At 33.9% G+C, this 26,778-nt stretch overlaps 1 protein-coding gene across 3 annotated transcripts in view; it reads left to right on the top strand.

The window, feature by feature from the left end:
• SLC36A4 (solute carrier family 36 member 4) overlaps positions 1 to 23,096 on the top strand; it is a 30,764-nt gene extending 7,668 nt beyond the window's left edge. For 2 of the 3 annotated variants that reach the window (XM_015585982.2, XM_006907470.3), the window contains exons 6-10: positions 2,819 to 3,046; positions 5,009 to 5,107; positions 7,765 to 7,934; positions 12,790 to 12,959; positions 20,974 to 23,096. In XM_015585982.2, coding sequence (XP_015441468.1) covers positions 2,819 to 3,046; positions 5,009 to 5,107; positions 7,765 to 7,934; positions 12,790 to 12,959; positions 20,974 to 21,272 — 966 coding nt within the window. In that variant the 3' untranslated portion in view covers positions 21,273 to 23,096. The remainder of the gene's footprint in view (positions 1 to 2,818; positions 3,047 to 5,008; positions 5,108 to 7,764; positions 7,935 to 12,789; positions 12,960 to 20,973) is intronic. The other variant, XM_025043750.1, reaches the window with a different exon arrangement.
• The last annotated feature ends 3,682 nt before the right edge of the window (positions 23,097 to 26,778 follow it).

The following is a 26,778-nucleotide window of genomic DNA, read 5'->3' as shown; positions in this document are numbered from 1 at the left end:
TCCAATAGTAGGTACATGGGTTTATTAAACCTTACCAATTACAGCTACTGTTATAGTTAAAAACTGTAAGATTATTATCACCTTATTCTACATAAAATTGAAGATATATAGTTCATCAAATTAAAGAATTAAGAGTTTAGTTGCTATAGAGATGCGGGAACCTCCTGCTCTATAACTGCCATGTGGCTGTTCGTGGTCCCATTAGGCCACTGTGGACAATTGGCATAGTGAAAAAAACCATAGTGCTTCCAGTGATTCTAGTCCATTGTTGTTAAAGTTCCTGTCTGTTTTTACTCTAAGATACTCTAGAAAATTTCAGATAGATAAAATATATACTATGGACATGAAGAATGGGAAAGGGATATTATTATTAAGAAAAAATATAGCGATACTAAAGACTTGATGTGGACTTTAGAGTCAGAAGATCTGAATTCAAATCCTTGTTCTCAGTATTAATTCACGTTGGGCAAGATCCCCTTATCCCTGGTCAGGCCTCAGTTTCCTTATTTATAAAATGAAAATAGTAACGAAATCTCCTCTTGTTCCTCATAACCTTATTGTGAGGTTCAGCTGACAAAAACCTTTGTAAAATGTAAAGCAGCATACAAATATAAGGTATTATGGCTTTAATTTTGCATTTTAGCTTTGCTGAAGGCATAATCTGCCTTTGGAATTGTAACCATTAAATTACTGGATCATTGATAAGTTCATAAGTAGTGGTTTTTAGTAAATTTGAGCTCTTAAATGAAAACAACTGAATTTAGTAATTTTATTTTATAATATTTATTTCAGTGTTTTGCATTTTGGTAAACATGTGAGATCATAGGAAGTCCTATTAGATAGCCAATCTCTGTCTCTAGAGGGCACCAAAGGACTCAAATGTTTATCTGAATCTTGCTCTGGGTATGTATCTACATTTTTATTTTATTTTTAATCCTGAGAATTTTTATAACCATCTTTCTGCTGAGAAATAATAATTATTATGAGAGATTTGTGATAGAATTAATTTCAAATTCCCAAGCACTTAATGATTCAAATGGCACTTTTTAAAATTGGTTACATAACTGCTTTTCTCTTGCCAGGTACCCTTGTTAGAGCTTAGCTTTGATCACTATCTAATCTGATTATTAGAAGTGTAGAAATATTTGGCTTCAGATAATTTGGTTACTGAGAAAATTGAGTTGACAAATAAAATATGTTAAGAGCCAAGTAATGTGAATTAACCAATTTAGCTTCTATTTCAAATTATAGAAAAATAATACATGAAGTTTGGATGGCCAATTACAAGATAAATGTGAGCTATGCATTTCTTAAGTGGTACATGGAGTAACCTGAGAGTTTAGTTAGTCTATTATGAGTTATAACTTGCCTGTGTAACTTGAAGCCAGTAGATATATTTCCTGCAGTCTCAGGTGAGGTATATACATTTGTAGTGGCAGTAAACGTTGCTTATCGTGGATTATAAGTGTAAAATGAAAGGAAACACTTGAATTGTTAATTATATGAGAATTTTGTTCTAAAATTCTAATTTATTGGCCTATTAATACTTAACTCTATTTAGAGAGAGAGAGTGGAGGCCAGGTGGCCACTTCCACAGGGCCTCCCTTTCAGGGTTGCAGTATTTTGGTCAGGTTAATGTGAAGCTAGGTTCTGGAGCTTCAAGCCTAGGTTTGACTTCTAGAACCACCAGTCACTGGCTTGATATCATGTAAGTTTCCTTTACCATCCCTAAACCTCAGTTTCCTCAACTATAAATTGAAATTAATGCTATCACCCACCTCAGAGAGTTGTTTTGAGGATTAAATGAGATATTGTATATAAAGTATTTAGTTCAGTGTCTGACACATAGAAAGTACTCAGAAAATGCTTGCTCTTAATTTGATTTGGTTTGTAAGAATTTATCCAAAGATTTGATAATGTCATTGTGTTCAAAGGAGGGTATAGTGTTTGGGGGCAAATAGATTTTTCACTGGTACTTAAATTCTAGTATGATCTGCCTCTGCTATGAGTTTTTAAAATTGTTTTTCAAATTCTCCATCATTTCATTTCTATTTTAAGTAAGTTGGGTTGTGTGATTAATTGAATCAGAGACAATTTTTAATATATGGAGCCTGTAAATCATTGTATATCTTTTGAAAGCTGAATATTGATATGTAGAAGTGGCTGAATAAATTTTAAGGTAAAGTTGATTTACTTATAGAAGATTTTGTTCTAGCAAAAATTTATCTATTATCTAGTGTATAGCCATGCATGAATTTAGTGGATTCTTAACAAATATTTATTGATAGTAATGATAATTTATGAACAATTGCTTTATAAAAGTTTTACAGTTAGACTGTAATTTCTAAATTTTATTTTGACTACATTTCTTAGAGGTACTTAGAGCTTGTTTCATACTCTGAAGAATATTAGTTAGAGTAGCACATTCAATGGCCATTCTAGGCAAATATGCTTCCTCTTTTGATGATCTCAAAAGCAGATTGAGCCTTTGCAGGAATCATGAAGCAGCATGGTTTATTACAAAGCTTCAAAATAAATTAAATCTACTCATAATTTTCTAGTGAACTTTCCGTTCATGATATGATAGAAGTTATTTTGTAACCCCTATTGTGAATATCCTTAAATTTGTTATTCATTCATTCATTCATTCATTTCTAGGAAGCTAGAATATCTTGAAAAAATGTAGATATTTGTTGTAAAGGAATTTATCATTGAGGGCATAGACCAGAATTTTCTTTTTATTTCCCTTTTATGATTATAAGTTGATGTAAGTTTTTTTCCCCTCTCTTCATTATTCTCCTGATAATCCTATGTGTAGGTTCATGAAGGATTCCTGGAAAGTAAAGTGCTTGTTCTGAATAGTACCAGTTCATCAAATCCATGTGAGAGAAGAAGTATTGACTTAAGAATATATATGCTTTGCTTCCTTCCATTTATAATTCTCTTGGTCTTCATTCGTGAACTAAAGAATCTATTTGTGCTTTCATTCCTTGCCAACATTTCCATGGCTGTCAGTCTTGTGATAATTTATCAATATGTTGTTAGGGTAAGTATTACATGTTTTTAACTGTAATATGCTTCTTAATAAGTAAATTGTTTATTTTGAAGTGAAAGTAATGACTTGTAAAGACCCCACTTCATATGTGGCAATACGAGGAGATAATCAGTAAACTTTGGTTTTCTTGTGTGTGATACTCCTCAGTTAGAAAAGTATATGACATAAAGATTGAAAGCACAGGCTTCATAGTCAGATCTGGGTTTGAATCTTGATAAATACACGTCTGGGCTTTATGACATAGCTTCAGAAGATAGTAATACCTACCTTACAAGAGTTGTGAGATTTAGGACTGTGCCTTTGTACACTGCCTAACATGAAACAGAGGACTCATTAGTATTTTGTTTATTCCTTTAAGATGCAAATCAATCACAAGATATGGGAATATAGATGTAATTTTATAATTTTCTTTCACTTCCGAACCTTTATTTACTGCTACCACTTTAGTCCACTGCCTATACTATACTAGATACAGACTACACTAGTCTGTATCCTTTTTATCTGAAGTATGTGCATATGTCAATTGATTTCATTGTCTGTAGTCTGGGGATTCTTAACCCACTTTCCTTAAAAGAATCTATTGATGGGATTCAGGAGATCTGAAATAATTAAAATTACTTGCGAGATATAGTGTTTATATGTATATGCATTTTTATACTGAGCAGCTTAGTATAGCTTTCATGTCTCAAAGGGGAAAATGATCGAAAAGGTTGTGAATCCCTGTCCTATTCTTTCCTGATTCGATCCATCTTATATATTGCTGCCAAAGTAATTGCTCTAAAATCTCCATTAACAATCCTTTATAGACTCTCTTACGATGGCTCTACATTTCATTTTAACCCCCTCTCTGAATTACAAAACCTGTAGACTCTTTCTTATAACATATAAGAGTGGAAGCGGACAAGCAGGAAGATCTCATAAGGCTTTCTGGAGTGTGTGACCCCTTAGCTGAATGTGTGAGTCAGTGGAGCAGAAAAGGAGTTTCCTTAGATAGAATGGACAGTGTGAGCCTTGAATAACAGTGTAGTATTGTTATCAAATTATCCAAACACTTTAATACACTTGTCCTTCTGACCTAGGCTTATGTTTTTAGCCATGTATCACCATTAAATAACACAGTTCTTCCTAAACTTCAGATATTCTAGACCTATTTTCCAGGTTATCTGTGTGCTTTCATATTTCAGTTTCTTTGTTTATCCTCTTTCCTTGGCCTTCTATTTTATTTTCAATCAGATAAGGCAGAGAACACAAGATGACGAGGCAAATAGGGACCAGTCTTGAGGTAGCTGAAACAAGTGTCCATTGAACAAGATATGTAGCTTGTGAGTTTCCAGATAGTAGAGAGTTGGAATGAGACTATGAGTTGAGACCAAGTCATCAAAGCCAGAATCAAGGCATATGCATAAACAATAAGGGTAATGGCAACTGCGAGTTCAAAGAGTAAAACACTGAAACCAGGGGAGACCTGTACTAGGGAGTAGCACAGAGTTATGAGGTAGAAAGCCAAAGTCAGGAATCAGGTATCCTAGAGACTGAAAGAGCAGTGAAAATCGGGTAGAGAATGAGTTTCGTTAGACATCATCGACAGTGATTAATAACTGATTATCTGGCTCTCAGCTCAGACCTCAAGTATGCTTATGTATTTCCTGTTGTGGCAGGAGCTATACCCAGTGTGAACAGCCTAGGACTTGCAGGTGGAAACAGGTAATCAGGAGCATTTAGCTCAGTTGGAATGCGTGGGCATGAGGGAAACAATTGCTTTTGGCAGTGACATCTTAACAGCTTGGCTGTATTTAACATAGGATGCTTAAAGTGTTCATTGAAAGAATTATTCACTTTTATAACACATTTGCTGTTGTGAAGCTCAGAATTATATGATTTTACTCTTTCATTTAAAATTTTTTAAGATAAGTAAAGGTATAACTTGCTTTATTTGTTTCTTCTTTTCTGCAGAATATGCCAGATCCCTACAACCTTCCAATAGTGGCTGGTTGGAAAAAATATCCACTTTTTTTTGGTACTGCTGTATTTGCTTTTGAAGGCATAGGAGTGGTAAGGATTTAATGTTTATTATTTTTAAAAATCTTAATACAAAGATTTAAGTCAAGCTACATTTAGAAATGTATGTTTTTCTTTTTTGTTTCTATTTTTGATATTTCTAGAACACGATTTGCAGTTTGATATAATAGGCTCGACTTAACGTTTAATTCTTCCACTAACCAAGAGTTTAATCTTAAATATATCACTTAAATTCTCTAATTCTCTTTATTTGTAAAATGAAGACATTAGATTATTTTTAATATTTTATTATGTAAAATTTTAAACCTATACAAAATGTAGATAATCATATGATGAACTTTTATGTAAGCATCACTTGGTTTCAGAAATTATTAACACATAGCCAATTTTGTTTTATCTATGTCCCAGCTACTCTACTAAGCCTGGGTTATATTCAGACAAATCTCAAACATATTTTATAGACTGGATGATTTGAAGTAAATTGAAATTATTACAAAGGTACTATTACATAAGAAAAGTCCAATATAAATTCTCCCTTTAGATTTGTTCATATCATATTTGTTTTGGGAAATGATGTTATCCTCAGATACAAGTATCCTGAGGATTCTAAGATCTTAAATATTTCCACTCAAGATGCTTCCATGTTTTTTAAAGCCCAGAATATATAGATTTGAGGAAAATAGATTATTGCTGTCTACTCTATAGCTTGTTTCATAGTCTGATGGTATGGTATGGGAGCGGAACCACTCATAAACATCTGTTTATGTGAAACAAAAATAGATCTAAAAGACAATTTTACACCATTTTACTTGGGTTTCTGCTCTCCGAATTCTCCTTTAGAGAATTCTCACAAGTTCTTACAATTCCACTTACCACTTTTATAGGCATACCTGCAGGTTTTCATTTCTGTCTTTACCTAAGCTCTAGTTAGCTACTGGACATTTCCATTTAAGTGTTGTTTCTGTGACACCTCAAATTCAACAGGTCCAAAGTCTGACACGTATTTTCTTATACAAAACTAGCTTCACTTTTTCATTTCCCTGTTTCTTTTAGTTCTACTTTTAGTGGCTCAAGCTTGAAACATTGTAGTAATTCTTTTCACTCCATCTCTGGTTTCTTCATTGTACTCAGTAATTAAGGCATGGTGATTTTCTTTCATATTTCCCCAGATCTATTTCATAAATGGGATTATGTGTAAAGCACTTAGAGTGCTGCTTGACACAGAGGGAGCCTCCATAAATGTTCATTTTCTCCCCTTTCTCCTTTTCTAGCTCTACTGGCACCATTTATTGACCATAATCCCTTATTTCAGTTATTTTCTTTCACTTTTTTATATAATGAAAATAATTTATTCATCTCACTAAAGTGACATACATAGATACAGATGGATAGATAAAGAAACAGTTATAGACGTGTATACATGGGTTATTATACATACATATATTTTCTAGTACTGTCTGATGAAAGGCCCTATAAGCACTGATGCCTCACTAGAAACAAGAACATCCAGTACCCAAATCTTGATTTCTGAATACCATTTGCAACAAAAGAACCAAAGTTTTTTGGTGAAATGGCTTATTCTAGGGCTGAAGCAAGGAAATTCAAGATGAATCTGGAGCATCTTGTGCTAGAAAGTATGGAAGTGCTCAAAAAACAGGAGAATGAAGGCAAGTCAATGGGACATAACAGTCAACCTGATAGAATTTACAACCACCAAAGCTGGGGCAGTATGAGCAACAAAATAACAGTGTTTTGGATTCATACTCAAAGTTTAAAGCAAATATACATGAATCCATACTAATATAAATGATAAATACTAATATAGATAAAAGTAAAAACATACAAATATGTAAAAAAGGTGAGGGAGGGTATTTCCAAATAATTTATGTAGCTACTCCCCCTCCAGGAGCTGCAGCTTAATCCCCCCTAGTCCCTGGAGTGTGGGCTGGCTGCATTGTGTGACTTGCTTTCACAAAAATAGTGTATGATGAGAGGGAGAAGAACTTTACAAGCAGAGGATCCTGGAAAACACTGCCTTAACCAAGTGATCAAAATTCACCAGTGATGAATCATGTTGATACTGTATGTGATGAGACGGGCACTTCACCTTTGTGGTATCTTTTTCTAAAACCTATAATCCCAGTCTAGTCATGAGGAAAACACAGACAGACCCAAAGAGAAGGACATTATACCACATACCTAGCCAATACTCCTCAAAATGGTCAAAATAATAATAAGGAAAGATTGAGGAACTTTCACAGACCAGAGGAGACTAAAGCGACATGGCAAGAAAATGCAATGTCCTATCCTGGATGAGACTCGAACCGAAAAAGGACATTAGCAGAAAAACTAGTAAAATCCAAATCAAGTTTGGAGTTTAATAGGAATGTACCAGTGTTGGTTCTTAGTTGTAACAATTGTACTTTGGTTGCATAAAATGTTAATAGGGGAAAGTTTTCACATTTGTTTTTTAAAACAGGTTTGCCTGCTAAGAGTTGATTTTAAATCTTTTTAAAAATCTGTAATGTAATATATATATATGTATAACACCTAGAAACATACTTCAACAATTATAAGTGTTTTAAAGGAAAAAAGATTTGCATATAGACTGCGGAAAGATTAATTTGTAGAAATGTAAGACAGGATACTAGATTGTTTTAAATTATTTGTTTTCTGCATTCTCTTCTTAGGTCCTTCCACTGGAAAATCAAATGAGAGAATCAAAACGCTTCCCACAAGCATTGAATATTGGCATGGGGATTGTTACAACTTTGTATGTAACATTAGCTACCTTAGGATATATGTGTTTCCGGGATGAAATCAAAGGCAGCATAACTTTAAATCTTCCCCAAGATGTATGGTAGGTATATATGAGTTTGTTAATCCTAGTCTGTATATTTTATAGATGTAGTTTGCTAATATTTGATGATAAAAGTGCATTCTTGGATTTACAGTTTAAAAGTGTAATTTTTACCGATTTCATTTGTGTAATCTAGAATATTTATAATCTTCAGAGACCATCTATGATTTTGCATATCCTTGTGGGATTTTTTTAAAAGATTAAACATTGTAGAATGTTCCGAATTTGAGTAAATTAGAAGAGTAAAACATGAATTCTCTTAATATGGACTCTCTTGAATAAAAAATTTAATACTTGTCCTTGATGCCAAAAAATCCAACACTCTGAGTTCTTGATAAAATAATATAACCTTTCACTATGGCCTTTACTGTTATACTCACCAATGTTAATATTGTATGCACTCCAAAACCTTTCAGACACAGGGCACATTATATGTAAATTAAATAACGTAGTGTCCTAATAGTCTCTAATATTAGAACCATATTCCGTTAAATGAAGCAGTGTATAGGGTTTTTCCTTCTTCCAGAGATTAGTCTCTGGAGAATGCAAAAAGATATGCATAGTGATTACTATGCATAATGTTCCCTTATTTATAAAATGGAAAGTAACTTCTTAGTTTTGATAAATGCAGAGAATAAATACTAAATTGTTGATTAATGTCATGCTGCTCCTTTAGCTGCTTGGATTGAAGTCTATGAGACCTTAAATGTTAAATATAGCACTTACACTAAAAAATATTAAGGGTATTAGGTTTTTATACAAACAAATATTGAGAAGTAGTCAGGTGACTTCTGCTGTTTCACATGTAGCAGTCTTCATGAAGCATGTATTGGATAAGAAAAATTCAATCCAAAAAATAGGGAAGGAGCATGTAAGAACAGGGAAGCAATGAGGTAAGCATTTTAATTTACTAAGATAATTGAGCTGGGACTTTATTCTCGCCGCCCGCCCCCCCCAAGAAAGCAGACCCCAAGACTAAGCCATATTTGTAGCATACAGGAGCTAGGAGTGAATATTCTGGGAAATAAAGCTGACGAGTAATCAAGGTAATCAAGCAATGTCTTAATTGATCCTACTAGACAATCATAAGGTTCAACTCTGAGGAGTTTATTGCCTAAGATGAAAATGTTTAGGTGAAAATGGACTCACCAAGAGACACAACAAATAAAAAAATAGAGAAATAAATTTAAGGAAACTGAAAAAGGAGATTCACATACCCTAGACTGTTCCCTCTGTCCTCTCCCTCACAAATTCTTAAATCTCCATCCAATATTAAAGTTGCCTGTAACAAGGAATTCGGGCCCAGACTGTCTCTGCCTTTCCTCATCAGAATATCTATTATTGATCATACTAAATTTAAAATGAAGGTTATCTACCAAATTCATTTATTCATCTAACAGATATTTATATTATGCCTTTTGTGTACTAGGTACTATTCCAGGCACTAGAGATATAGTGATGAACAGATAAAAATCTCTTCCTCATGATGCTTACATTCTACTGAACATGCTACAAAAGTTTAGTCGTTTAAAGCATTTAATCTAGTAATGAATATTAAACTCCCATCGTCTTATTTTTTAGCGTAGAATGAGGTGAGGTTCTTAGTAAGAATTGTAGCTAGTCTTCAAAAAGACTCTTATCACAGCTAAACCCAAGATTCTTAACCTGAGTACAGTGAAGGGTCCAAGAGGGAAAGTGAGTTATCCGATTCTTTCCAGGGGGTAACTTCTGTATTCAGCCTTGAGAAAAAGACTTGGTCAACAACTTATTTCTTAGGTTGGCCTTTAAAAACTTTTTAAGATATTCATACATGTAAATTTAGGTTAACTATTGATTTGTTAGCCAATGAGTGGAAAAAAATAGAAGCGTTGCAAATTTTGAATCCCATGTTTTCAAAATTAATGTTTTTAGCGAAACATTAGTTGTCTCCCCTCCCCTTATTATGATTTCATGTATTGACTGCAAAATAATTATTTAAAAAATACATTTCTGCTCTTTACTAAGATGTTAAATGTTCTGCTAACAGTATAACATATTTGTTTTAAAGCAAGAATCATTCTTTGGATTATTTTTATTTGTAATATTGAATGGATGTAGTTTCTAAAAATTACCTGTTCATACCCTTTTTCATTATTAATATTAATTTAATATTTAATAAGTATATGTCACCTACTAAGTATATTGATGGTGGAGTATACTGAGAGGAATAAAACACAGTCTCTAACTTTAAAGAACTTTGGTAATGAGTTTTAAAATACCTTTTAATGTACACTACATGTTACTTACAAGTTTTTATGTTCTTATATATCCTCAAAACAAATTCTTGTGATTTTAAGAAAGTTTTTATACTTTGGAGAGAGAGTTTACTGGGTAAATTGTTCTTTCAACTCTTCATTTCTAAAACTTAGTATATAAAGGACTCTTACCAGAGCTGCTTGCTAAAAACCAAAATGAGAACAAAGGTTAGCAATATCTCTAGAAAAGTTGAATAGAGAAAAATAGTTTGGGCTCTTGAATCAGAAAACAAGTAGAAATGAAACAGTTGATTTTAAAAGACTACAGCACTTTCTTAAACATTTCTATATTACTTTTCATTGTTTATGAACAAGTACATCTGCTTCCAAAAGACAGAAACCATTTATTTCCCATTTTTATTCTGTGTAACACCAATAATTGCAAAAAACTAATATTATTGAATGGTTATTAATAATAATGAGGCTCAGCCTATATAACTTGTTTTATAGCAATAAAAATTATATGCATAATAACATTTTAAAATATATTAGCTATATTTTAAAAACATGTAAGTTAAAAATAATTTTAAAAAGGAATGTTCTAATAAACTAATAAGAATATTCAATTCTCACAATCACATATAAGAGTATGTGAAACTAGGAGGCTTTCTGTTATTTTGTACAGTTCAGTAATTTGACCATTTTGTGTTTAATCTTTAAACCTCAAACTGAGAAATATATCCTGAGATTGTTTTAAAATTAAGATTTTTATTGTGCCAGCCCTAAGGAGTTTCTTCTTTCCTTAACTATGTTATTTGTAGTGCTTTTAAATCTATTTCTACTTAGCTCTTTCCTTCCTCTTCTATGATGAAAAAATTATAGAGGAATTACTGAATTCCTTTTTGCTCTGCCACAGTTCAGAGAACTGTTTATAATCTTTACCACTTTGTCTTAAGACATCGAAATTAAGCTGAAAGCCTAATTAATCTTGAGGCCTTTCTTTACCAAAAATGGGACATTTTATAACCCTTTAAAGTAATTGCATTTTTTTCCTAAGAAACGCTCTGCCCTGTGCATACACATTTTAGGTGACAAAGTAGAACTTTTAAGCGGCAAGATTGTTGCTATCAATAACATTTCCCCCGAAAGAGGATAGACATGTTAGTCACTACCCGTAATGCAGCGTGTGGCTCATTTGATTCACAGGCTCGTCTCTAGTGTGTTTCTTAAACAATACAAGTGTGATTGGATTTTTCTATTGATTGTTGTCAAATATTCGGAATTTCAAAAAATACAACACATAATTTTATTGTTTGTAACCTAAGGGAGTAGGTTCCATAGTTTCTCTCTGAGTCCTACAATTATACATATTCTTTCTGTGTCATTATTAACTTTTAAAAAGGCATTTTCCTAAAGTTTTTATTAAGATATACATGCTGAGTTTTGGCAAGAGGCTGTCTACAATGTAGAAAGCTAAAGATATTTATAAAACTGAACATTGCTGTGCTGTTTCGAAGCACTGGGCATCAAAAAAGTTGTTTACTTGGACAAAACAACGACTGAACCCAACAACTTTATTTCTCTTATTAATGTAACTTTAAAATAGGCAGAATTCCTATGTAATCTAGAGAACTTTGCAAGCTGAAACCATTTAGATGCCCTCTTCTTAGACTTAAGAATGACGATGACATTTCTGTAACTAATATACATACCAAGAAATTTCTAGCAAGGAGAACTATATAACTCAATATGAAGTTTTTCTTCTCTATATAAATCACTGAGATATCAAGGACATACAGTATGCTCAATTTTTAAAAAGAAAGTTGAGAAAACATTAGCTCTTCATGGGGCTCACCCTAACCTTCAGAACATTGGCTTAGCCTCGAATGAAATCTTTCCAACAATATTTTGCAAACCTTTGCATGCCACATTCAAGCTTTCTAGGGTTGCCAGAATGAATTGTCCATCTATCATCTAGAAATATAGTAGAAATCAGCTGTGTTTTTTTTTTTATATAAACAGTCATTAAAAATTTGTAAGATACTGACCTAAGTTTGTGTTGGATTTCTTGTCTAACATTAAAAAGGAAGAAAGCTAGATTTATATTAAGACAACAGTGTGGTTGAACCTGAAAGGCATTATGCTAAGTGAAATAAGCCAGACAGACAAAGACAAATACTGTTTGTTATCACTTACATGTGCAACCTAAAAAAAAAAAAAAAAAAAAAGGCCAGCTCACATAAACAGTATATTGGTGGTTGCCAGTGGCTGGAGGATGGGGAAAAGAAGAAATCTTTGTAAAAGGGTACAAACTTCCAGTTATAAGATGAATAAGGTCTGAGGATCTAATGTAACAATTATGACTGTCATTGATAATACTGTATTTTATAATTGAACTTTGCTAAGAGAATAGAACCAAAGTGTTCTCACCAAGAAAAAAAAAAGTAAAAATATATGGTGATGAATCTATTAATTAACTCAATTATGGGCATCATCCTTTCACAATGTATATCAATCATCATGTTGTACACTTTAAATATATTACAATTTTATTTGTCAGTTATACCTCAGTCAAACTGGGGGGGGGTGGAAAATGACTAAATTTTGAATTTTTTTAACAGGTTATATCAGGCAGTGAAAATTCTGTATTCCTTTGGCATCTTTGTGACATATTCCATTCAGTTCTATGTTCCAGCAGAGATCATTATTCCTGCGATCACATCCAAATTTCAGGCTAAATGGAAGCAAATCTGTGAATTTGTGATAAGATCCGTCTTGGTTAGTATTACTTGTAAGTATCATTACATGTTTACATTATAATAATTTTTTGTCGTTGTTGAGCTTCATTAGCTAAATTATATTTTAAATATTTTTAAACAATTTTATTCATCTAGCTGAGATACTTTTTAGTTTAAAATTTTATTAGTCTACTACTATTTAAGAAAAACACAACCAGACTCTACCACACTTAAAAAAACTATCATTTTGAAAATGACGTCAGTTATGATTAAAATATACTTAAATCAGATGCATAAGGGCACCCCTTATATTGCTGATACACATTTTGGTTCTAGTTTTCTTCAGGTTTTTTATTTCAGCTGACTTTTGTATATTTAACAGTTTAACTCTCCATGACTATATATAGGACTGGGTTTTGTTTTGGCGTTTAATAATTTCAGTGGTTTATTTTACTTGTTATTCGAAGGTGTGTACATAATCTTTTATTACGGTTCCATATTAGAAAATGTCTTCACAAGGTAGCATTAGTAATGGAGACTTGTGGAGAGGGAACTTGAGTTTGGTATAGTATAAAGTGTGAGTTTTGGAGTCTCACTGACCTGATGGTTCAGACTCAGCCCTACCACTTACTTGCTGATGTCTTGCATGGCAAGTTACATACCACCTTTGAGACCCTCTTTCCTCGACTGTGGAATAAAGGTAAGACTTCCTTATGGCGTTTTTGTAGGGCTTAAAAATATTAACAAAGTAGCTAGAAGTTACTGTTATTATTGTCACCATTATTATTATAACTGCAAATAGAAAAGTGACTGCAACACTGAACTAACGGGATTGCCTAAAATGATACCAGGGACCAAAATTCCTGGTGTTCTGAAGATTAAGCAGCTTTGGAAATTCTGTGGAAGATATGAATAACCATCTTGGCCCTTTTCAGGTTATAGTATGGTAGAGCTAGAATTCTGGGCAACTTTGTAAATTGTATTGAGTAGCTTGGGGTAGAGTTTATGCCTGGATTTAAAGAATTGGGTGCATTACATTTCGAAGAAAAAGCAAAGCTGATAAAAGTAGATAAAACTTATTTTCAAAGTAATCATTTTTTTTTAAAGTATAGTTGGCATACAATATTATAGTAGTTTCAGGTGCACAACATAGTGTTTCAACATCATATATCTTATGATGTGCTGACCATAAGTCTAGTAATCATTTATCACTGTGCAAAGTTATCACACTATTCCCAATCTATATTCCCCATCACCTTTTTCACCTATCCCTCCACCCCACCCCTCTGGCAACCATTGGTTTGTTCTTTGTTTCTATGAGTATTTCTATTTTGTTTTGTTTTATTTTTTCTAAAAAATTCCACATATAATAGTGGAATCATGTGTTATCTCTCTTTCTCTGACTTATTTAGTAATACCCTCTAGGTCCATCCATGTTGTCACAAATGGCAAGATTTCGTTCTTTTTTTATGGTTAATATTCCATTGCATATATGTACCACAACTTCTTTATCCATTCACCTATCGACAGACACCTAGGTTGCTTTTACACCTTGGCTATTGTAAATAATGCTGCAGTGAACATAGAGGAGCATATATCTTTTCAAATGAGTGTTTTCATTTTCTTTGGTAAATACCCAGAAGTAGAATTGCTGGGTCATATGGTAGTTCTATTTTAGTTTTGTGGAACCTCCAAACTGTTTTCCATAATAGCTCTACCAAATTCTAGTCCCACCAACAGTGCATGAAGGTTCCCTTTTCTCCATATCCTCGCCAACACTTGTATTTGTTGACTTTTTGATAATAGCCGTTCTGACTGGTATCAGGTGGTATCTCATTGTCATTTTAATTTGCATTTCTTTTATGGTTAGTGGTGTTGAGCATCTGTTTATATATCTGTTGGCCATTATGTCTTCTTTGGAGAAATGTCTTTTCATGACCTCTGCCCATTCTTTGATTGGATTATATTTTGCTGAGTTGTATGAGTTCCTTATATATTTTGGATATCAGACCCTTATTGGATATATCATTTATGAATATATTCTCCCATTCAGTAGGTTTTTCTTTTTTTTTTTTTAGTTGGTGGTTTCCTTTGTGGTGCAGAAACTTTTTAGTTTGAAGAAGTCCCGTTTGTTGAAAATAAACAGCTTTTATTTACTTTGCTCTAGGGGACATATCCAAAAAGATATTGCTAAGAAATGTCAAATAGTTTACTACCTGTTTTCTTCTGGGATTTTTATGGTTTCAGATCTCACATTTAAATCTTTAATACATTTTAAGTTTATTTTTTATGTGGTATAAGAGAGATCCAGTATTTACAATATCAGTTGTTGAAGAGACTGTCTTTACCCCACTGTATTTTTTTGCCTCCTTTGTCATAGATTAATTGACCATATAAGCGAGAGTTTATTTCTGGGATCTCTATTCTGTTGCATTGATCTACGTGTCTGTTTTTGTGCCAGACCATATTGTTTTGATTATAGCTTTGTAGTATAGTTTGAAATCAGGGAGCATGATACTTCTAACTTTGTTCTTCTTTCTCAAGATTGCTTTGGTTGTTCATGGTCTTTTGTGATTCCATATAAGTTTAAGATTATTTGTTCTAGTTCTGAGAACAGTGTGACTGGTATTTTGATAGTGATCATATTGAATCTGTAGACGGCTTTGGGTAGTATGGTCATTTTAACGATATTAATCCTTCCAGTCCATGAGTGCGGCACATTTTTCTGTTTATGTCTTCAATTTTTTTCTTCAGTGTCTTATATTTTTTTAGAGTACAGGTTTTTCACATTGTTTTTTAAATTTATTCCTAGATATTTTATTCTTTTTGATGGAGTTGTAAATGAGATTTTTCTTAATTTCTCCTTCTGATCATTATTAGTGTATAGAAACATGATGGATTTCTGTAAATTAATTTTGTATACTGCTATTTTACTGAATTCATTAATTCTATTAATTTTTTGATGGATTCTTTAGGGTTTTCTATATATAGTATCACATCATCTGCAAATGGAGAGTTTTACTTCTTCCTTTACAATTTTTACGTCTATGTTCATCAGGGGTTTTGGCCTATAATTCTTTTTCTGGTGTTTTTGTCTGGTTTTGGTATCAGAGTAATGCTAGACTTGTAGAATGAGTCTTCTTTTTAGAATTTTTAGAATAGTTTGAGAAGGATAGGTATTCTTTAACTGTGATAAAATTGGTAAAATTCACTTGTGAAGCTGTCTGGTCCTGGGCTTTTTTTTCTTAGGAATTTTTTGATTACTGCTTCAGTTTCATTGCTGATAATCTGTTCAGATTTCCTGGTTTAGTCTTGGAAGTTTGTATGTTTCTAGAAGTTCATTCACTTCTTCTACATTATCAAATTTGTTGGCATATAATTGTTCTTAGTATTCTTTAATGATCCTTTTTATTTCTGTGTTATCAGCCGTAATCTCTCATTTCTGATTGTATTTGAGTTCTCTTTTTCTTGAGCCTGGCTAGAGGTTTGTCAATTTTTATTTATCCTTTCAGAGAACCAGCTCTTAGTTTCATTGATCCTTTTTTTTTTTTTTAGTCTCTATTTTGTTTATTTCTGCTGTGATCCACATTATTTCCTTCTACCTACTTTGAGTTTTATTTATTCTCTTTTTAGTTCCTTTAGGTATAAACTCAGATTGAGATTTTTCTTGTTTCTTGAGGTAGGCCTGTATAGCTATGAACGTCTCTCTTAAAACTGCTTTTGCTACATCCCATAAATTTTGATGAGTTGTATTCATTTTCATCTGTCTCGAGGTAATTTGTGATTTCCTTTTTGACCCATTGGTTTAGTAACATGTTGTTTAATCTCTATATATTTGTGTTTTTTTCCAGTTTTCTTCCTGCAGTTGATTTCTAGTTTCATGCCATTGTGGTTGGAAAATATGCTTGGTATGATTTCAGTCTTCTTGAATTGAGGCTTCTTTTGTGACCTCATATGAGGTCTGTCCAGAAAATGTTCCATGTACACTTGAGAAAAGTGTATATTCTACAGTTTGGGGATGAAATGTTCTAAAAATGTCTATTAAGTAGATTGGCTCTAATGTGACATTTAAGGCCATTATTAATTTTCTGTCTGAATGATCTATCCATTGAGGTAAGTAGGGTATTAAAGTCCCTTTATTTCCATTAATATCCATTAATATTTGCTTTCTGTACTTGGATGCTCCTGTGCTGTGTGCATAAATATTTATTATTGTTCCTTTTCCTAGATTGAACCCTTTATCATTATGTAGTATCTTTGTCTCTTTTTATATTCTTTGTTTTAAAATTTATTTTGACTGATATGAGTATTGCTACCCTAGCTTTTTGTTTCTATTTGCATGGACTTTTTCAGTCCCTTAATATTCAGTCTGTCTTTTGATCTCAAGTGAGTCTCCTGTAGGCAGCATATAGATGGGTCTTGTTATTTTATCTATTCTGCCACCCTATGTCTTTTAATTGGAGTATTTAGTCCACTTACATTTAAAGTATTTATTGATAGGTATGTGCTGGTTGCCATTTTGTTGTTTTTTGGTTGTTTTTGTTCTCCTATGTTCCTTTCTTATTTTGATCTTTTTGATTTACTGGTGTTCTTTAGTGTTTTGTTTGAGTTCATTCCTTTTTTGTGTGTTTTTTGTAGGTTTTCTGTTTGTGGTTACCATGAGGTTCATATATATCTATCTATAGCTGTAGCAGTCTAGTTTAAGCTGATGTAAGTTTAAATTCAAATACTTTTTAAAAGCACTATATTTTTACTACTCTCCATGCTTTGTTCTTGACATCATATTTTATCTTTTTGTCTTTCCTCTATTGTAGTTAATTTTGCTACTTTTGTTTTTTGATCTTCTTATTAGCTTTTTAAGTGGTTGATTCGCTATGTAATATTTGTCTTTCTTTACCAGTGGTATTTTTTCTTAAATTTTCTTATTTCTGGTTATGGCTTTTTTTTTTCCTACATGCTTTAACATTTCTTGTAAAGTGAGTTTAGCAGTGGGGAACTTTTTATCTAGGAAACACTCTCCTTCAGTTCTGAATGATAACCTTGCCAGGTGTAGTATTCTAGGTTATAGCTCCCCCCCCCCCCCCACCACCCCGCCCCTCCCCGGCAGCAATTTAAAAGTGTCCTGCCACACCCTTCTGGCCTGTAAAGCTGCTGTTGAGAAATCAGCTGACAGCCTTTGGGGTTTCTCTTGTGTGCGACTAGTTTCCTTCTTGCTGCCTTAAAGATTGTCTCTTCATCCCTAACTTTTGCCATTTTAATTACAGTATGTCTGGGTGTGGGCCTCTTTGGGGTCATCTCGTTTGGGCCTCTCTGTGCCTCCTAGACCTGGATGTCGTTTCCTTCTCCAGATTAGGAAAGTTTTCAGTCATTATTTCTTCAAATATAGTTTCTGTTCCTTTCCTCTTTTTCTGGAATCCTTCCCTATAATGTGAATTTTAGGGCACTTCATGTTGTACCCAAGGTCCCTTATACTAGACTCATTTTAAAATTTTTTTAATTTTGTTAAGTGATTTCCAGTATTCTTCCAGTCACTAATCTGTTCTTCTGTATTAACTAATCTGCTGTCAGTCCTCCTAATGTGTTTTTTTCAGTTATTGTATTCTTTATCTCTTTCTTGACGTTCTCTGTGAGTTCTACTTTCCTGCTCTCAGTTTTGTTGAGCATTCTTATGACCGTTGCTTTGAATTCTTTACCAGGCAAATTATCTTCATTTTATGGGAGTTTTTCTTTGGAGTTTTTTCTTGTTTGTTCATTTAGGGCATATTCTTCTGTTTCCCAATTTGTTTAACTTTGTGTTTCTTCCTGTGAGTTAAATGAAATAGCTATCTCAATCTTGAAAAAGTCGTTTGTAAAAGTGGCTTCTGCGGATATTGTGTAGCCTGGTGGTTCAGGTAGATTTGTTGGAGTTGGAGTGGGCTCCTGTGGTACCACCTGGCCAAAAGGTGTGGAGTGGGTTCAGGCATCCTGGTGTGTGGGCTTCCCTGCCCTGCACTGCACTTCCCTTCCTTCAGGCATCCTGGTGTGTGGGCTTCCCTGCCCTGCTGTGCTGAATAAGGCAGCCCTGTAGGTTTGTGCTACAGAGCCCTGCTGATTCTGCTTTTAGTCACTTCAAAAATGTCACAGTAAAGAAAGACGAAGCCCTGTAGGCTTGTGCTACAGAGCCCTGCTGATTCTGCTTTTGATCTGGGCAGGGCTGCCTGCTCTGTGTGCGAGGTGAGCCCTATTGTTTTGATTGACTGCCGCTGGTGGGAGAGGGGGGAGATGCCCTGTGAAGGTGTGCTGCTGCAGCACTCTGCAGTCTCCCTCTGGGAGAGGGGAGTCTTTCGGCTGTGTGCTCAAAGCTTACTCTGTTGTTTTGGCTGTCTGCTGCTGGTCTGGGCTGGAGGCCCTGTGTAGGTGCACGCTATAGCAGCACTCTGCTTTCTCTCTCTCGTGATTGCTGCAAGAGCAGGGTCTCAGCTGAACTGTTCCAGAGATGCTCACTACAGCATCCTTATTCCGTCACTCCAGGCAGCACGGCCCAGCATGCATGCATGGACTAGGGCTTCCTAGTAGTTCTGCTTTTGCTCCCAGTGGGGCGGCCCAATGGGTGTATACAGCTGTGGCCTGGTACAGGTGAACTTCAGCACCCTGTTGTGCCTGCTGAATATAGCTCCAGATTTTTGGGGAGCTGGGGAATGTGTGTGCCTGCTATGACGCACTGTTATTCTGCTGGAGCTAGCTCCAGGTGGGGTAGCTGGAGACACACTACCGCAGCCTCACAGGTCAGCTAGAGCACCTGGTAGAGCTCCTGCCTGGTCTTTCCAAGTGCAGGGGCAATGTAAACAGGGATGCTCACTGACTCCTCCGTTCCTGGTGGGCTCCCACATTTCCCCAGTCTACTCTTTGTGGTCTCTCCTTTGTTCTGCAGAAGTTGTTCATTTGTCCTTCAGTTGTCTCTCAGATTGAATTGCTCTAAATACAGGTGCATATTTGGTATGTTCACGCTAGGGGCGAGCTCCATGTCCTCTTTTGCTACCTTCTTGGACCCACCTCCTACACTTATTAAAACCAGAAAATTAACATTAATATAGTCATACTAACTAATCTATAAACCTCATTCTGATTTTGCTAGTATTTTCCTATATTTTTTTTTTCTGGTTCAGGAACCAGTATAACATCCCACTTGAATTTAGTTGTTGCGTTTCCTTAGTCTCCTCCAGTCTTTACAGTTTTTGTCTTCGTCTTTCTTTACTGTGACATTTTTGAAGTGACAGTAATTTTGAAGAATGTCCTTCAGTTTAGATTGGTGCGATGCTTTCCTATGTTTAGATTGAGGTTAAACATTTTTAACAAGAATTCCACAAGTGATGTTTTGCACTTCTCAACACATCACATCATAGTGTAAATATGTCTTATTACTAGTGATGTTAACTTTGATCACTTTGCTGCTATGGCGTTTGAGGGAGTTCTCCACTGTAAAGAAACTTTTTCCCTTTATAAGTATCTTGTAGGGAGATATTTTGAGACTATGCAAATATCTTGTTCTCATACAGTTTTAGCCCACTAATTTTAGCATCCTTCAGTGATTTTCCCTATGACAATTAACCACTGTGGTGTTGGCTTAATACTAATTTCTATTTTCATTGTTCCTTCTATTTGAAATTGAAAATTTGAAAATTAATTGAAATTCTGGTATAAGGAATAGGTCTCTTTTTTCATTTATTTAATAATTTATTTATAATACACCACTTCATCTAGAATGAGCTAAATGGCAGAGTAATGAAAATGCTCTGGAAATAAACTACCCAAACTTTTTTGCTCCAGAATATCACAGCAAAAAATTAGTTCTATATGTAAGAAAAAAAAGTTCTGTATATAAGACGTCTGTTGATGTCAAAAACCAAAAAATGTCATTCATCATTTTGGTTTGTTTTCTTTTTAGCTTACAAAAAAAAAAGATGACATTTTTCCATAAGCAATAGTTTAATAGTGCTTACTTGCATTAATTAATTTAATGTATTGAAAATATCAGTATTTAGCATTCATATTTTAAATATTTAAATAAAAATACGTTTTATATTCCAGGTGCTGGAGCGATTCTGATTCCTCGCCTCGACATTGTGATTTCCTTTGTTGGAGCTGTGAGCAGCAGCACATTAGCCCTAATCCTGCCACCTTTGGTTGAAATTCTTACATTTTCTAAGGAACACTACAATATATGGATGATCCTGAAAAATATTTCTATAGCATTTACTGGAGTTGTTGGTTTCTTGTTAGGTACATATGTGACTGTTGAAGAAATTATTTATCCTACTCCCAAAGTTATTCCACAGAGTCCCTCTTTAAATTTGAATTCAACATGCTTTTCATCTGGTTTGAAATAGCTGACACAGAATTACGAGTCTTCTACTTTTGTCTCAGTTCTGAAAATGATTAAAATAAGAACTAGTAGAATGCATTGTACTATACTTAAAAATAGAAAAACTCTGTTTCCTTTTGACACAATACTGGTATTTTGCTGGTAAATTATTATTCTTTACCGGTAGTGGAAAACTATGACAGATTCTTAGTTTTAAGTATTAGCTAGCAATCATTTCAAATTTAGTTTTGAAAATTGAAAATTTAAATGTAAAAAAAATTCAAGAATAAAAAAGACTTTTATTATTCTTCATTCAATCAGAAATACTTTAACCAAGATGCTCTCTTTTACCCCATGCTACTCTTTTGCCACCCAATAGAGGAGAGAACAGGATTCCAACAATACGAGCATTAAAAGACGTCCGTAACAAAGATCCCCAGGCCATCGCAGCAAATGTCAAAGCACACTTCGTGTATCATGTAAAAATGTCTCGACTATGTTTTTATTAGAGAACCAGTTTCTTATGATTAGCCCCTGAGAGTATAGAAAACCCTCACTAACCATAATGTAAGCATCAGAAATACATAAAACCAGTATTATTTTTACACTACTATGTAATACCAGTTGATCTTCATAATGAAAACTACGAGCATGGTGCAAGATTCTGGCTTAGTGTTTCACTTAAATTTGAAAGAGGCTTTAAGGCTACCCAGTACCCAGTACAAGTTCCTTATTTTTTACCTGAGGAAATCAGTGCCCAGAAATGTTAAATAATTTGGTCAGGACCACGCACCCTTGAGATGAAGAGTACTGAGCTTTTGATTCCGAGTCCAGGTTTTGTTTTTTCACATCTAAGAAAAGGAATAAATTATGTTCAGTTTAACTTTAATGTTGAGTCTCTTTAATTATATTTTACTGCTTTGAAATCGGGTGATCTTTGTATAGTATATGTGACCTGAGCAGAAAATCAGAGAATGCCAGAAAGCCTGAACTACAGCCATATAAACCTTAACAAGGGAAAGAAACAATGTTTTTTTTTTTAAACAGAATAGAAACCACTTACTGGTTTAACTGCTGGCAGGTAGAATGTGCCCAACCATCCTGTTTGTGGCTTCAGCTCTCATTGTTTCTTTTCTTTCTAGATTTTGTAGGCACCATCTTTCTTAATGGCAGAAAATAGGTATCTGACAAAATACAGGATTCGTGCACTGTTTACAACCGTATGGCCTTTTTTTATTATAGCCCTTTATTGATCTGAATGTGCAGAATGAAAGAACTGTAAAGAGATTCATGATTAGGAAAAATCAAGACCATAATAAACTCTACTAAATATCTAGGTTTCTTCCAGAGAAATACCTTCTGTTACTCCATATATTCTTTAAGCCCAGTTATGAACTCAAAGAATCTCAGTTGGCATAGGAGATAAAAATTAAGTTTAAAACATTAAGAACCCTGCTTTTTAAAAAGTTCATACTTTAAAATGTTCAACTTTTTAATCAGGCTAGTGGTACTTTAATACTCTGTCAAGATCACTGTAGTGTGTACATTCTATTTTTATATATAAATGTTAACATAATTCAAGTATTTTTTGCCTTCATCATTAATGAGTCATCAAGTTAAATCCTAAAAAAATATCAGAAGCTTTATTTTGGTACAAATTCATAAGAATCAAACTTTTTTTTAACATTGGCATTAAGTAACACCAGTAATTGTGATACTTCTATGCCAAATCTGTTATGTTGAACTTTTAGTCATATTAAATGTAGAAGTTACAGGAAAAGTAATTACAATTGAAACTAATGTTATATAATTTTGATTCTAAGAATAAATTAGGTATTTTAAAAAACTATAACTTGATATGACTTGAAAACTTATTTAATGGAAAGCACTGTTAAGTTTTTTCAGCTCTCTTTAGATAATATCTGTAGTCTGTATGTGAAATTTTATTTTTATATTTTCACCTGTTTATTTTTCTTATGAATTCATAAAAGTCAGTGAAATTTTGAGTAGCTTATAGCAATAAATTTTAAATTTATCATAAATGTTGAGCACATTATCAGCCAGGCTTCCTTATGCAATGAGTGCTGAATTGGCATTCAGTACTTAATTCATTAAACTATCAATACTTTAAGTACAAGATTTGAAATACAGAAGAGGAGCTTACAAGGGAGAAAGTAGTTTTAATTCTTAACAGAAAACACTATATATAAATGGACTCTTATTTAAGGATTTGTGATGATGTATTTGCAAGAAAATCAGTGGGCGATATTTTTCTTCTGAAATTTTATTTTTAATGAGTCAGAATTTTCTAAAAATTTTGTGGAGAAATTTTGATTAGGCCAGTTATTGCTTTTATTTTGGAGCCTGGAAAAATGAGAGTGATTGCACTTGCCAAATTTTGTATTTAGTATCTTTTTGGTCCATTGCATTATGGCTAAGTGATTCAGCATTTCATCTGCTACCCCAGTAAAGTCCCTTCTCTGAAAGCTAATCATGTGCCTGAGAGCCTTTTCTACTACTGGATGAAGGGAGAAAAAAGAAAGCTTTATTTACCTCTGATGACCTCTTAAGTCAGTTATCACTATTTCCCTTACATCCAGAGAGGTTTCACCAATTTCATAGTTGACTTGTCAAAACACTGGTTCTCAGACATTTTTTATCAGAAGATCTTTTCCCCACTTGGCCAGATTTCTCCACAGTTAAATAAGAACTAGTTTTTTTTTTTCCCTCGGTTAGAGACTCATTGTATATTGTTACCAAATGAAAAAACTACTAAATAGAAAGTGCCACATTACATTTTATTTCTGTCCTCACTGAATTCTCCATTTCTGTTTCTCACCCAGGCAATGCACTTAACATTTTATAAGCATTTTATGCACTGTACATGTTGTAAATTTCTTAATAGGGCCCAAAATCAGTATTTTCATTAATATTTAACAAAAATTCTCTAACTGCAAGTTCTATAAAAATATTAATTGAAATACTAAAGTTCTGTATCAGTGCCATTTCTAGCTGAAGTGAAGCCCAGGTCTTGCCTGTGGTATCTCTTTGCTGCAGATGTCAATCAATATAGTGTCTGAATCGTGCATTTGTTTACTGATCGTATATACCCACCTTAGATCTTGGCCTTGGTTCTCTTGTCTTTAAAAGGGAGAAAATACAGAATATAGATCATGAAAATAAATAACACCAGTGGCTCAATATTTTTTGTTGAGGAACAAAACAATCTGATAAAAATGTAGACCATTAATAACGTAAAATTAGGGCTTTTTAAAAAATTGAGTATTTTGGTCATTTTACCTTAACTAGCTTCCCCCTCCTTAAGAAAATTTGAGAAACTTTGATCTTAAAGGTATAACAAGATATTTTCTAACATTAAACGGCTGACCGATAACATTTTGACAGCATTATGGTTAATCTGGTTTTTGCCACTGGTGCTCGCTAGGCTAAACACCTTTCTAAAAAGTGATTGGTTTTCATCCAGGAGATAAGAAAACATGCTCAAGAAGTGACTAAAAATGCTGTTTATTGCCATATGATAAAATGATACGTCATTCTTAGATTTCATATTAAAATTAGCTTGTTCTTACACTCGTGCACATGCCTGCAGTCTGTGAATTAGATACCAGTCCTCATGTACCGTGTGAATTGGGTCCAGAAAGGTGATGTGTTGAAAGGTCGCTCTGAAAATTATTCCATTAGTGTTTTCTTGATAAGAGGAAAATATATATTTATACCATAAATTAAGCTGTTAGTTTGTTTTTCAAATGTTTTTGTTAGTTTGAAAACTATCATTGCACTTGAATCAGTTCTTTTTCTTTTAACTTATTTTTCTTTGATATAAAAAAAAATTTGTCTTCAAGTACTGTAACTTCTGAATTTTCAATAAAATTATTTTGCTTGCAAATGCCTTTTAAAATAAATTTGTCTTTTATAAGTTTAAATGACATTGACAAATGTCATAAGCTGAAAATGGCATTGGTATATGTGATATTCACATAACATTTTAATCAATCTTTGTGGTTAATTCTTTGTCTTGTGATCTTCAACCTTGGGAGCTGCGATTATGTACCTCTAAGAGCAGAAGTTGATTAAAAATGAAAGGGCATACTCAAAACCATGACCTGAACTTGCTACAGAGTAAATGCAGAAAGAGCAGTCTTCAGATGCTGCATCTGTGATTTAATCTACCACTTGCTTAAAGTCAAGGATCTGTATCAGTCACACCCTAATACATTTTGCTTGGCATTATTCCAACCCTGTACCCAAGACCATAAAGATATTTATATGTTTACATCAATAATTCTGCTCTCGTGAACTTAATGACATAACCAGAAGAGGACTGTGCCTAAAGGTGCATTGGCAGCATTAGATTTCAATAGTGAAAAACTGGAAACGACCTAAATGTTCAACAAAGAAATCGTAAATTATAACCTAGAATACAATGAAGTTTGCATTATACTGTTAAGATTAGTAATTTTGGAAAGAATAAGTACATGAAATTCATTTTTAATTGTAATTTTGTAAAAATATGCTTTTGAACCAAGACAAGGAGCTATGTAGAAAGTGGAACCATACTGTTAGGGAAAAGGAATTTAGTATTTTTAAATGAATAGTCGAAGGTGAGTGATGAGAAAAATAAGCTCTGGGGAAGGGAACAGGGACTTTATGAAGACTTAGTAATAGTAGTGCATGTTCTTGGCAAGCAACAGAAGAACCATAGAGACCAAAAAAAAAAAAAAGGGTGGAGACAGCACTAGCTATACAGATATGAATGCAATGAAAAGCCCTATGGAATACTTGCTAGAGGAAAAAAATACAGCGCTTTGTAAAATTAATTTTAGTGGGTTTTTTTGTGCAAAAGTTTACAGTAGTTTAACGGATATGCAAAAGCTCTCAACATTTTTTTGTGTAAATTGGTGGGGTACACATTTCAAGGGGTTCACAGACCTGAGGGGAAATTTTTCTTGGGAAAGGAGCACCCATTTTTGAAAAACGGGTTTGGTTCAGTTTCCCTATAAAAGATTTTTTTGAAGCCTTAAACTGGTTTTAGGGAATAGAGTTTGTTGGTCTGCATAGTTATCTGGTGCCATGAAGCACAGGACAGCCTGGTACCAGGTGATAGAATGCTTCTCAAACTAAAGCTAATTTGTGTACCTTGCTAAGAAATTAGGGAGTATTTCGTTATGTCTTCCATACTGGATCTTGATCTGTGCTCAGGGACGAGGACTAGACACTGACCACTCAACATGTACTGAGCAGAGAGGAAAGGTGTGGATCAAGGATGAGCAGGTCTAGAGAAGAACAAAGTAGAGCAAAAACCGGGCCATGCGGAAGCGAGCACCTTCGGATCATAGACCTATGTCTCATGTATCTTTGTAGCTCTGGTGCCTCACAGCACCCCACTCAGGTGCAGACCAGGCGCTAGAAAATCTAATCTTGTCACTCTCCTGTATTTCTTCCTTTCCCAATCTCAGCTGTACAAAGACCAAGCTCCTCGATGTGGTTCACTAGCAGCCTCACTCTCTGCC

The sequence above is a fragment of the Pteropus alecto genome, unplaced genomic scaffold, assembly GCF_000325575.1.
Source record: "Pteropus alecto unplaced genomic scaffold, ASM32557v1 scaffold12, whole genome shotgun sequence".
Classification (NCBI taxonomy): domain Eukaryota; kingdom Metazoa; phylum Chordata; class Mammalia; order Chiroptera; family Pteropodidae; genus Pteropus; species Pteropus alecto.
This window is presented reverse-complemented; position numbering and strand designations above follow the sequence as displayed.